General features: G+C 46.6%; 1 protein-coding gene across 1 annotated transcript in view; it reads left to right on the top strand.

Moving 5' to 3' along the window:
- HLTF (helicase like transcription factor) overlaps positions 1-12,060 on the top strand; it is a 119,523-nt gene extending 107,463 nt beyond the window's left edge. Inside the window, exon 26 of the mRNA XM_050965830.1 lies at positions 12,023-12,060. Coding sequence (XP_050821787.1) covers positions 12,023-12,037 — 15 coding nt within the window. The 3' untranslated portion in view covers positions 12,038-12,060. The remainder of the gene's footprint in view (positions 1-12,022) is intronic.
- The last annotated feature ends 193 nt before the right edge of the window (positions 12,061-12,253 follow it).

Raw genomic sequence — 12,253 nt, 5'->3', positions numbered from 1 at the left:
GCACCAGGCATGCTTTTGTTACTCAGTAAATTAATAATCAGGGAAAGTAACGGTGCTGATCCTCCGACGAGATTTGCTAAAAGTTTATAGTAGTGCTCTACAAAGTTATTTTGTTCTTTCAAAAACTGCATTGCCTTATTGATTGGAAAACTGTAGGCATATAACCCAGGGGAGGGTAATTCAGACATCTTGGAGACAGAACATAAGGCGTAGATGACAAAGGGTATCCTTGACTTGCACCAGATGATGGGAACTGGCATACTGCCATTGCTTCTATGTAGTTTGGACCAAGTCCTATTTGTTTAAAGCTCAAAATGGACAGCTTAACTCTACAGTGCTTTGCAGCAGAGCCAGTCCTAGGGACATGCCAGCCTTTGACATTGTACCCCAGAGGCAGCTATAAAGCAATATTTTTTTGTTGAGCTTCTGGGCATAGGAGGAATGACGGGGGTACAGTGTGGGAGAATAAAGGAGTTACTGTCCCCAGGCACTTCACACTTCCTTTATATATGACTGGCGCTGTACACTGTAATCTACACAATCATTACCACTCTGGTTGTTTGCCGTGTGAAAAGTATCTTACACCATCAGCCTCTCTTTTCAATGGTCTCTCTGATCTTGATGTACCAATTTTTGTAAAATATTTTTTTCTAAGTTCATTTCTAGAACCAGTGGCAGTTCTTCCCTTGGAACACCTGGGGCCTTCTCCCACTAAGTGAAACATTTAGTTTACTTTTATCTTAACTCCCCAAGTCGATGTATCATTCACAGCTATTTAACCATGTAGAAGTGTCCATTTGGGGACAGCAGCAATGCAGTGCCCCAGACTGTGTAGCACACGTTCCAGCAGGGAGATACAGCTCGTGCTGATAACACTCTTTTCATTCCACTAGTAGCTCTGGGGGATGTTAAATCGCACTACGAACGTTAGACATTTTAAAATCAGGAGGTCTAGATAACTTACATCCAAGAGTTTTAGAAGAGCTGTCTGAGCTTGCTGGACCATTAATGTCGGTTTTCAATAAATCTTGGAGCACTGGGGAAATTCCAGAAGACTGGAAGAAAGCTAATAATGTTCTGATTTTTAAAAATGGTAAACTGAATCACCTGTGTAATTTATAGGCCTGTCAGCCTGACTTCGATCCTGGGCAAGATAATGGAGCAGTTAAAACAAGACTTGATTAATAAAGAATTAAAGGGGGGGGTAATGTAAAACTAAATTGCTATCCTGTTTTTATGAGATTACAAGCTTGGTTGAAAAAAGTAATAGTGGTGATGTAATCTATCTAGACTTCTCTAAGGCGTTTGACTGCTACTGCATGACATTTTGATTAAAAAACCCTCGAACAATATAAAATTGACATGGAAGACATTAAATGGATTTAAAACTGGCTAATTGATAGGTCTTAAAATGGACTTGTAAACAGGGAATTGTCATTGAATGGATGTGTTTCCAGTGGGGTCTCACATGGATTAGTTCTTGGCCCTATGCTATTTAATATTTTTATCAATGATTTAGAAGAAAACATAAAATCATCATTGATAAAGTTTTCAGATGACATAAAAATTGGGGGAGTGGTAGATAATGTAGGGGACAGGCCATGGATTCAGAGTGATCTGGATCACTTGATAAACTAGGTGCAACCAAACAATGTGTTTTAATATGGCTAAATGTAAATATGCACTGTGACTGGTTCTCCCTGGGGTGTGAGCTGGAACTTGGGTACCACTCAGCCCCATGACCCACCAGACTGGGCTCCCTATCACACTGTACTGCTGTGACAAGCTGCAAAGCCCTCCAGCCTGCGCTTTCACCAGCATTCACCCAGGTAGGGACATACCCAGCTGCAATTAGATGCAGGCTCTGTAACCACCAGCTTCCCAGTTTAGGACCCCAGAGCTGTACCATCCTATCCTGGTCAAATCAGGCCAGTATATGGGTTTAATTCCTGGTCTACCTCTCCCTCAGTGTGAAGAAGACAATGCACATTTGTGGTAACCTAGCAGAGATTTCCCCCAAGCACTCCTGTCAAAGCTCACTGGTGTAGATTAAAACAAAAACAAATTTATTAACTACAAAAGATAAATTTTAAGTGACAGTAAACAGATTAAAGCAGATTACCTAGCAAACAAACAAAAACATAAACTAAGCTTAATATACTCAATAAATTGGATGTGAATAGCAGATTTTCACCTTAACTGATGGTACAACAGGCTGCAGATTCTTTACAGCTTGGAATCCCCAGGTATTTGATACACAGGCTAGAAATCCCATTAGCCTGCGTCCAACAATTCCCCCAGTTCAGTCTTTGTTCCTCATGTGTTTCCAGGAGTCTTCTAGTGTGGGGAGTGAAGAACCACAGAAGATGTCACTCCCTGTCTTACATAGCTTTTGCATAGGGCGGGAACTCTTTGTTCCAAAGCTTGGTTCCCAGACCAGTCTGTGGAAAAATATTGACACCCCAAGATGGAGTCCAGCATCATGTGGCCTGGTCACATGTCCTTGTAGAGTTATAGCAGCCATCACTCACAGGCTGTTTGTAGCATTCTCAGGAAGACTCACCAGGTGGGAGATAAGCTTCTCCTAGGGCCTGTTGTTTTCCCTAATGGCTCATTGCCCTGAATAGGCCCTTCCCAACCAGTTATCTAGACTGAAATCATCTTGTCTAGTGGGTGTTATCCAGGTTTAACTACATTTGAAATACAGATACATAGTTAATATTCATAACTTCAGATACAGAAATGATACATGCACATAAATAGGATAATATTTGACAAATCATAACTTTTCCAATGACCTCTCACATGACCCATCTTGCATAAAATGCATCATAATTGTGCCATAATCATATCATAATAATATCACTTTGAAGAATATGGCATGCTGTGCCATATATACATCTGGGGGGAGAAGACTGTAGGCCATACTTACAGGATGGGGGATTCTGTTCTGGGAAGCAGTGACTCTGAAAAGGATTTGGGAATTGTAGTGAATGATCAGCTGAATATGAGCTCCAAACGTGATGCTGTGGCCAAAAGAGAGAATGTGATTCTGGGATAAATGGAGGAATCTCGAATATGAGGAGAGAGGTTATTTTTCCTCTCTATTGGCACTGGTGTCACCACAGCTGGAATACTGTGTCCAATTCTGGTGCCTGCAATTCAAGAAGGATGCTGATACGTTGTAGAGCAGTGATTCTCAAAGCCAGTCCACCGCTTGTTCAGGGAAAGGCCCTGGCGGGCTGGGCCGGATTGTTTACTGGTTGTGCTGGCAGGTTCGGCCGATTGCGGCTCCCACTGGCCGTGGTTCGCCGCTCCAAGCCAATGGGGACTTCCGGAACAGCGGCCAGCACATCCCACGCTGCTTCCCGCAGCCCCCATTGGCTTGGAGCAGCGAACCATGGCCTGTGGGAGCTTCAGTCGGCCGCACCTGTGGACGTGGCAGGTAAACAAACCAGCCTGGCCCACCAGGGGCTTTCCCTGAATAAGCTGCGGACCGGCTTTGAGAACTACTGTTGTAGAGGGTTCAGAGAAGAGCCACAAGAATTCTAAAAGGATTAGAAAATATGCCTTATAATGATACTCAATCTATTTAGTTTAAAGAGAAGGTTAAAGGGTGACATGATTCAATCTATAAGTACCTATATAGGGAACAAATATTCAATAATGGGTTCTTCAGTCTCGCAGTGAAAGGTATAACACAATCCAATGGCTGGAAGCTGAAGCTAGACAAACTCAGACTGGAAATAAGGTGTACATTTTTAATGGTGAGAGTAAATACTGTAACAATTTACCAAGGGTCATGGTGGAGTCTCCATCACTGACAATTTTTAAATCAAGATTGGATATTTTTCTAGGAATTATTTTGGGGAAGTTCTCTGGCCTGTTATGCAGCAGATCAGACTTGATGATCATAATGGTCCCTTCTGGCCTTGGAATCTATGAATCTATAAAAGCAACAACAGAAACTCAGGGAGAGTATCCATAATTGAGAGAACAGCCCACCAGCCAGAGCAGATGATGAGGGGCTAAGGTAGCTAAGGAGAACCAGAGTGACCCACCTACAATTATGCCTCAGCATAGTAACTTTGGCCTTATCCTGGGCTGCATCCAAGCTGCACTGACTTTAGTTTACAAGGACTGTGGGGAGATATAAATATGGCTGTATGCCACTTTATGCTTCCCCTCTTCTGGGGCCAGCCAGGGATCAATCCAGCCTCAATCCTGCTGTAAATTACACCATGGCCAAATGTGTCTATTTCAGCAGCGAGGAATTGCTGGGGCACAGGGCTGCACATCCCTTTCTCCTGGCAAAGGTCTTCTATGCTGGGGGCAGGCACTGTGCTGCTCATATGCCACACTGGGATTCCACTTTAACTATGGGAGCCTTGGATACACAGCTCTCTAACTTTCCAGCTGCGTTGTGCCTCCTGAACAGACTTGAGGCTCCGTGTCAGTGGGTTGCTTCTGTTCTGTGTTCAGTAATGCTACTGAATGGCATGGCACTCACAGTCGTGGGACCATTTGGTTCTTTGAGTTGAGATGGGCCAAATAGAGACTCCCTGGCTCTTATCAAGGCCCCTACAGGAATTTCACCAGTAGCCAGCCCTGAGGAACAGGAGTGCACCATATTTTGATTATTACATAATTAATGGAAGTCTGTACGTAACGGAGGATTCAGGAGGTGACACTTTCAGAAATGGTGATAACTGCTTTGATCAGCCTTCCTGAGTTTGGCTAATCTACGATTTTAAAGTCTCTACTGAGAATGATGCTGTAAGCCCTTTAGAAGTACCATCAAATCCCAATTAGTACACACTGCACACTGTGCTATCTTTTACTTACCCACCCCCAGCCCCCAGAGGTTATTCTATTCAAACTCCCTCCGAGAACTCCCCTCACTCTCTCCTCTGCCTTATCGCCACTCTTCCATTTACCATCATCAACTCCCTAAGCAGGTGAGGGAGTGATGATGAAGCATCTTGCCCCTTAGGGGGCAGAAGGAGATCGGTTCGCATAGAGTGTCCTGACCTTGCCTCCATAGGCGGCAGGTTATATTCTTTTGTGGTGCCCAAGATCCAGCAATGTTCAGGGCTGGGGGCCCTGCTCCAACAATATTTGGAGCTGGGTCTCTCCCCCAGCCCTGCCTGGAACGGGCCCTGGCCCCCGTGGCTCTTACCCCCGCCCCACCGCGTCCCTACCTGGAGCAGGTCCTGGCCTCTGCCTGCCAACCCCTCCCTCCTGTGTGTCCCCCCACCATGGGTCTCCCCGCCCCACATCCCTGCCTGAAAGAAAGCAGCGTGCGCCTCTCCCGTACCTGCTTGTGCTGCCGAGTAGCACATTCCTAGCCTGCTCCTGGCAGCAACTGCTGTCTGCTGCCCCGGGGTCCTAGTGTCCCCATTCACTAATGGCAAGGCAGGCTGCCCTTACCCTGCCCTTCCGCCCTAGCCCTGAGCCTCTCCAACTCCCCAAACCCCTCATCCCCAGCCAGAGCTGTCATCCCCCCGCACCCTAATTCTCTGCCCCAGCCCTGAGCCCCCTCCTGCATCATGAACCTCTCATCCTCAACTCCAACCCTCATCCCCTGCACCCTAATCCTCTGCTCCAGGCCTGAGCCCCCTCCTGCATCATGAACCCCTCATCCTCAGCCCTCACCCCCGCACCTCCTCCTACCCCCAAACTCCCTCCCAGAACGTGCACCCCTCCCCCTTCCCACACATCCCCTCCTGCCCTCAAACTCCCTCCCAAAGCCAGCACCGCCTCCCACCCCCAAACTCTATCCCAGAGCCTGCATCCTTCACCCCCTCCTGCATACCCACCCCCTGCCCCAGCCTGGAGCCTGCACCCAGCACCCAAACTCCATCCCAGAGCCTGCACTCTGCACCCCCTCCTGCACCCTAATCCCCAGGCCAGGACCTGCATCCCAGACCTCCTCCCCCCACCCAGAGCCTTTGGCAGGTGTGGGGGTGGAGTTGGGGGGGAGGGTTCTGGTCACCACCAAAATTTCTACAAACCTGCCACCCATGCTTGCCTCAGCTAGTTGTGCTTTTAGGCTAGACATAGGTAGCAAAGCACCAAATGGTGTACTAAGATGAGCAGACCCCTCAGCTTGGCATTAAATTCAATGCTATTCCCACAAATTGAGGTGTCTTCCACCCCTGGATCTGTGTTTTGAGTTTCAAAAGCTGCCTGTGACTGTAAGCACAGGCCCTTCTATCCTCTTAATATGGCCATTGCTCTAATGATTTTTTTTTTCCTCTAAGTCATTCCCCTCTTCCCACACAGTGTGGCTGAAATAGCTGTGAGCTATCTAGGAAGGAATCTGTGGAGATTTCGTTGAGGATCAGGGACTAAAAGTTGAGATGAGGTCAATAAAAGTAAGAGTGTGCTCTGCTGGCTTCATTTCATATATATACTGTCTTGCTTTTTCAGTAATGGTCCAGGCAAGCAACCTGCTTCTTTTATGTGATACTGTGTTGATTTTGGCTCCAGATCTGACCTACAGTCTCATTACTAATTGAATAGGAAGAGCCCTCTAATTTAAGCGCATATATATATATTTAAACCAGGACCCCACTGTGGAGAAATAAGAGGAAACAGTCCAGTAATTTTGCTATTTGATAATGTTTTTTACTCCCTTTCTGGCTATGTAGCAGCAGCTAAGCACTTTACTCAGAGCTGTGCTGACGTCATGGTAGAAGGTGATGCACAAAGCTGCTTTAGCAAGATAAAGCTGAAATAATTGTTATCAACAAAACTGGCAAAATCTTTCCTATCTCCTGCTGTGCAAACAGAGCTGGGGGGTCTCTGTCCAACTCCTAGATAACAGCATCAAAACACTATTACTAACCACTTGCAGGAAGATTTAACTCAGGACCGAAAGGTCAGTAGTGACCAACCTATCTTCTCAGTCCATGAGCTGGTTCCTCTGGAGGCTTGTCTGCACAAATAGTTGCAGCAAGCTGGGGTTTAAATCTACCCTGCACTAACCTGCTGTGTGCCAAGTGTCCATGTGGACTCTGCTGCCATGTACTGAAAGTTTCCTACTGTGCTTTAATTTTTCCCCGTCATTTCAAAGCAGGGTAGATCTAAGCGCACGAAAAAACTTTTAATGACTGGCAACAGGGTCTGCATGGACACTTAGTGTGCGGGAGATTTACACCCCAGTTTGCCATGAGTGTTTGTGTGGTAGACGAGCCCTGGATCAGGGTAGAGGCAGGGCAGCATGAGGAAGTCTGCTGTGATGGAGTGTACATACTCCATAGCAGCAGAGCAAGGCTGGGTATAAAATTTGTCTCTGGAAATTGCAAGACAATTTGCCCCATCCTGAAGAATCTCCTTGAGTTGCCAGCCCTGGAAAGAGCATACTTAAATGGGAGCTATTAGGGATCAGGTATAAAAGCAAAGATGATTACTATCTTAGGGTTTTATGCTACTGCCCATCAATCACCATAGTATCTGAGTGCCTTCCATGTAAAATTGTTAGCAATAGAGAAGTCCCTGGTGGGGCTGGGCTTCTTGTGATGCAGAACATCTCTACTAACGTGAAGAAGTCTCTGTTTGCTGATCCCTAAAGCCAAGAGCCAGAGTTTATCTTTAAATCGTCCAGCCAAACCAGGAACTTACTATTTGCTTTGCTTTCAGCACCTGCTGAAATAACCTAATTTAAAACTCCCAAACCTGCATATGACTGTCTGTCATTTAACCAGGCTAATGCTGGTGGCTTCTACTGTCTTATCGTGAGTTGAGACTGCTGGTTTGTACGATGACTGAAGGCACTTAACTCACTAAGAGTCTGACTATTAAAAATATCCAATTAAAACTTGAGAGCACTGTGACTTGACTTATAATGGGGGCTCCCTGGCTGTCATCATTGACTGTCCCCCACTCACCAAACTTAAAGAGTGAGAAATGTTTCTGTATTCTACTTAACCTACTTGGGTCCCTTCTCTCCCTTTGGAAGAGACAGTCTCTTACAACCCAAGGGATGTGGTCAAACTCTTCTGTGAGGTATCTAGTGAACAACGAGGAAATTACACATGTATGATGATGAGGGATTATCAGTAACAGAGAGTCAAAATTTCAGAACTTCAAAATGTTGAAATTTTGAAGAGAAAAATAAAAAAGGAAGAATTTCTCCCTTCATTTGTAACCAACTATGGTGCTGGTCAGTTTTTTTCAGATTTTGAAATTTTGAATGTTAAAATGCTTTTATTTTATTTTTCTTGCAAATCCCTTTCCTTTTGTTTTTGACTAGCTGTATGCAGTAACGACCATTGAGGAGTTTACTGACACCCATCTGCTTGCGTATGTAACATGCTCTCAAGGGAAGTTCATGTCAGACACACATACAGAGGCGGCGCTGTCATAATAGAACAGGATGAACACAATTGACTTTAGATTATTATCTAACAAGTAAGGATCCCAACTCATATCACAAACACAGTCCAAACTGCTCTTCCAGTCACAGTCTCTAGCACTGGTACATCTACCCTTAGTGGTTTTGATGAATTCTGGAGCAGAAACTTGCTGGGGTTTTGCGGCTGATTTTGGTCTCAGGTAAATTGGTTGCCATATCTAAGATTCTGCTCTACCTGGTTAGTCTGCACTGCTCTAGATTCCATTGGCAGTTAGACCTATTGTCTGGATCCTCTTCTGAAAGTCAAGGTTAGGCCTGGCTGTGGGCTGTGTGCTACTCACTGTCTGTATTCAGAGGGCCCCTGCTCCTGAGGCCAGACATCTGATCGATGTTAGCCCATTTGGGCCCATTGTCTATTAGCTAAATTTCTGTACCAGATCTGTCTTGGCCCCTTCTTTTTGATAAGCCAGAATACAAATAGTTTTCACTTGCTAACTCTTCTCTTGCCTAGACTTCCTGGACTCAGCTGGCCTGGTTGAGCTGTATGTTCCCTTTTTTCCCTGGTCTGCTTCTCTCTCTAATCATTTTCTAGTCCATGAGAATAGGCAGGGCAGGAAAGCAGACTATTTTGTCCTTTCTACTTCTAGACCCCCACACTCTCTCCCCACTGCAGCTTTGCTGCTTCCTGCCAACTGAAGTAATTTCAAACCAACTATTTCAGTGATGTCCAGCCAGGATAGACCATCCCTGGTTGCTGAGGGAACACTGTTGTGTCCCTTACTTTAACACAGTGGTTCCCAAACTGGGGTTTGCGAACCCCTGGGGGTTCGCTGAACATTACAGGGGGTTCACCAGAAAAATTTCACTAATCGCGGCCAGAGGACCCCAGGCATTGGAGGCAGCAGGTGGGATCTGGTTGCGGGGAAGACAGCCCGAGCCCCAGGAAGAGTGGGGCCAAGCAGTTGGGGCTGGCAGCCCGAGCTCTACCCCTTTCAGCGGGGGGAGCTGGCAGCCCGAGGCCTGGGGAGAGCGGGGCTGGGCAGTTGGGGCTGGCAGCCCGAGCCTTACCCCCGTCAGCAGGGGAGCTGGCAGCCCGAGCCCCGGGAAGAGCTGGGCTGGGCAGTTGGGGCTGGCAGCCCAAACCTTGGCGGTCAGCGGGACCTGCAGCCCAAGCTCAGTGGACCAGAGCGGTCAATGGGGTCCAGCAGCAGGAGTCGGCAGCCCAGACCCTGGTGTGGGGTCAGTAGCCTGAGCCCTGTGGTGAACAGGGCGGCAGCTGAGACCTCAGGCGCATGGCAGCTCAGATCCCTGTCCTTGTCAGACAGGGAAAGTTGGCATTGAGGGCAAAGTGAGCAGGGGCCATGCTGCATGTGGGGGACGGTCCAAGCTAATTTGTTCCTCGCAGGGAACCCTTGTGGCAGAAGAAAAGCTGTTTGTGATCAAAACCAGCCGGAAGCACGTTGTAGCCAGTGTAGCAGTGTTAAGGTGCCTCAGTAATTGTCATTCTCTCTGGAGTGCTGTTTTGCTTCAGTGAGACTTGAGTGAATCTTCTCATTTTCTAGTTTGTTGGTTGTTAGCAGTCTGTATTACCAGACCTGAGACTTTATCTTTCTCCAGTGGTTCCAGACTTCCAAGAGCTATGCAGAGCAAAGCAAGTGCATCCATCGCACCGAGGAACTTTAAACTTAAATCCCTGGAAATATTCATTTTTAGGAGGGGTTTCACGAGATTTCACAATTTCATGAAAGGGGTTCGTGGGCTGTTAAAGTTTGGGACCACAGCTTTAATATAATGGGCAACCACTATTTCCTGTAGCCCAGGAATAGGGGAGAAGTTGCCTGCTCCACTTCTGCACATAGAGTCAAGGACTTTAAGACCAGGAGGGACTACCAGATCATCTAGCCCGACCTCCTATATATCACAGAACACCAGCACCACCCAACGCCTGCACAATAAATCCGACAACTGAAATTAGACCAAAATATTACAGCCCGCAAGAGACTAGGACTCAAGTCAGCCAGCTGTAGAGTTGTCTCGCCACCCAATGGCTTCCTCACCACCTCCTGTGCTGCGTTTTCATGCAAGCCCATAAAAGATCTAAGAACAGGGGCTGAGAGGTATTCTGAAGTGGCAGCCACCACCGCAAGTGGGAGCTTAGACCTGTTGCAGCAGTCAAGTAAATTTTGGGGCTTTGGAAAAATCTAACCTGTAACATCTGGGGCAGCTAGGGGTAAGGGCATAGCAGAAGGAAACGGTGCAGAAGAGGAAGGGCAGAAGTCTATACTGGGTGTAAATCTAAAATTTAAATCCATGTATTAGATTAAAATGTAATAAAACATAAGAAGGATTGGATGATTGACTCCTGACTGCACAAATCACTGAACTTGTACACTCATAGCTGGTGACACCTCTATGCAACTTCAGCCCCATGAATAATTTACCTGTTTATTTTTTTATCTCTATGTATTTATGGCACAGTAGGTTGTCATGGTATCTGAGCATGAAAAGAGAGGAAATGGGTCTTTGTTAGCCTTGGAATTATAGTAACTGGTCTTCAGTATATATACATGTCTGAAAGCATCTGAGAGAGCACCATTCCTGACAACTTGGGCCGTTGTGGCAAAACCTGCCCACAGAGTGTCACTGTTGATCCAATTTAGACTATTCTCTGGCAGTGGAAGATATATAAACAGAAGCAAAATTATGAAATATTTCTTGTGTCAGTCATCACCTGAATTCTCAACTCTCGGACTCTGTGTGATAAATGTCTGTTGAACGTTGGTTCTCAAATGTGCTGCTCCCCCATTATAAGCACCTTAGAATTCTTCTTGGTCAAAACCTATGGCTTCCCAGAACAGTGTTCTAATGAAAGTGGTGTGTATAGCTGTGTAACAGGTTTGCCAGATCTCATTAAGCTTGATGCTGTATGTGCACTTGAGAGCACAACTCCCACTGAGGTCAGTGGCTGCAGAATAAGGCCCATCAAGTGCTTGTATGACACATGCAAGTAAATTTGTCCATCATACAGTTGCAACGACTCTGCTATTATAGCTAATATGGAGAGTTGTTGTAGCTTTGTTGGTCCCAGTATATTAGAGAGACAAGGTGGACAAGAGCATAGTGATTGTCTGGTTTCATCCACATAGTTGCTATTGGGATATTTAGTGCACTGGATGAGGTGCCCCACATGTTGTTCTAGGTGTGTGTAGGAGATATGGATCTTGAAAGGTGTGTTGAGGGTGTTTGCATTGATCACTGAACAGTGGAGCTATGTCTGCAGGTTTTGCATCTGTTGTTCTGACAGTGTCTGGTGAGCATTCAAACAACGCCCCAGCCATGGGCAGCGGGTCATATAGGCTGGGGGTGGCTGTGCCTCTCCAAACAGCCAGGCGCAGCCCCACCCGCTGCTTGCTACCACTCCCTTTGGCTCTAGTCTTCCAGCCCCCAGTGCTCTGGCTGGGGCTGGGGAGACTGGGGCCACGTGCCGCTCACCCTCCCGGTGCTCCAGAGCTCGGGGGGCTGCAGACGCCTGCCCTCCCTCACTTGAGTTAGTTTCCCAGACTGAAGAAGAGCTCTGTGTAAGCTCAAAAGCTTGTCTCTCTCACCAGCAGAAGTTGTTCCAAGAAAAGATATTGCCTCACCCACCTTGTCGCTCTCTTATAGCTAATACTTCAGTAACAAAGCGACTGAAAACATGGACATGGACATACCTGAGGGAGCAACTCCCCCTGCTGTTACTGCACTTGGCTGCATGTGCTCAGTGATTTGTTCCTAGCATATCACACGTCCTGCTCCACTAGATTAGATCCTGGGGTGCCAGGGTAAAGAGCACTGCAGTGAGCTGTATGCTCAGTACTCGTTTGGTCTGATTTCTTCTACATTTACTCTTGTGTT

This window comes from Gopherus flavomarginatus, chromosome 8, assembly GCF_025201925.1.
Source record: "Gopherus flavomarginatus isolate rGopFla2 chromosome 8, rGopFla2.mat.asm, whole genome shotgun sequence".
NCBI lineage: Eukaryota > Metazoa > Chordata > Testudines > Testudinidae > Gopherus > Gopherus flavomarginatus.
Note: the sequence above shows the minus strand (reverse complement) of the source record. Positions and strands in the feature narration are given on the sequence as shown.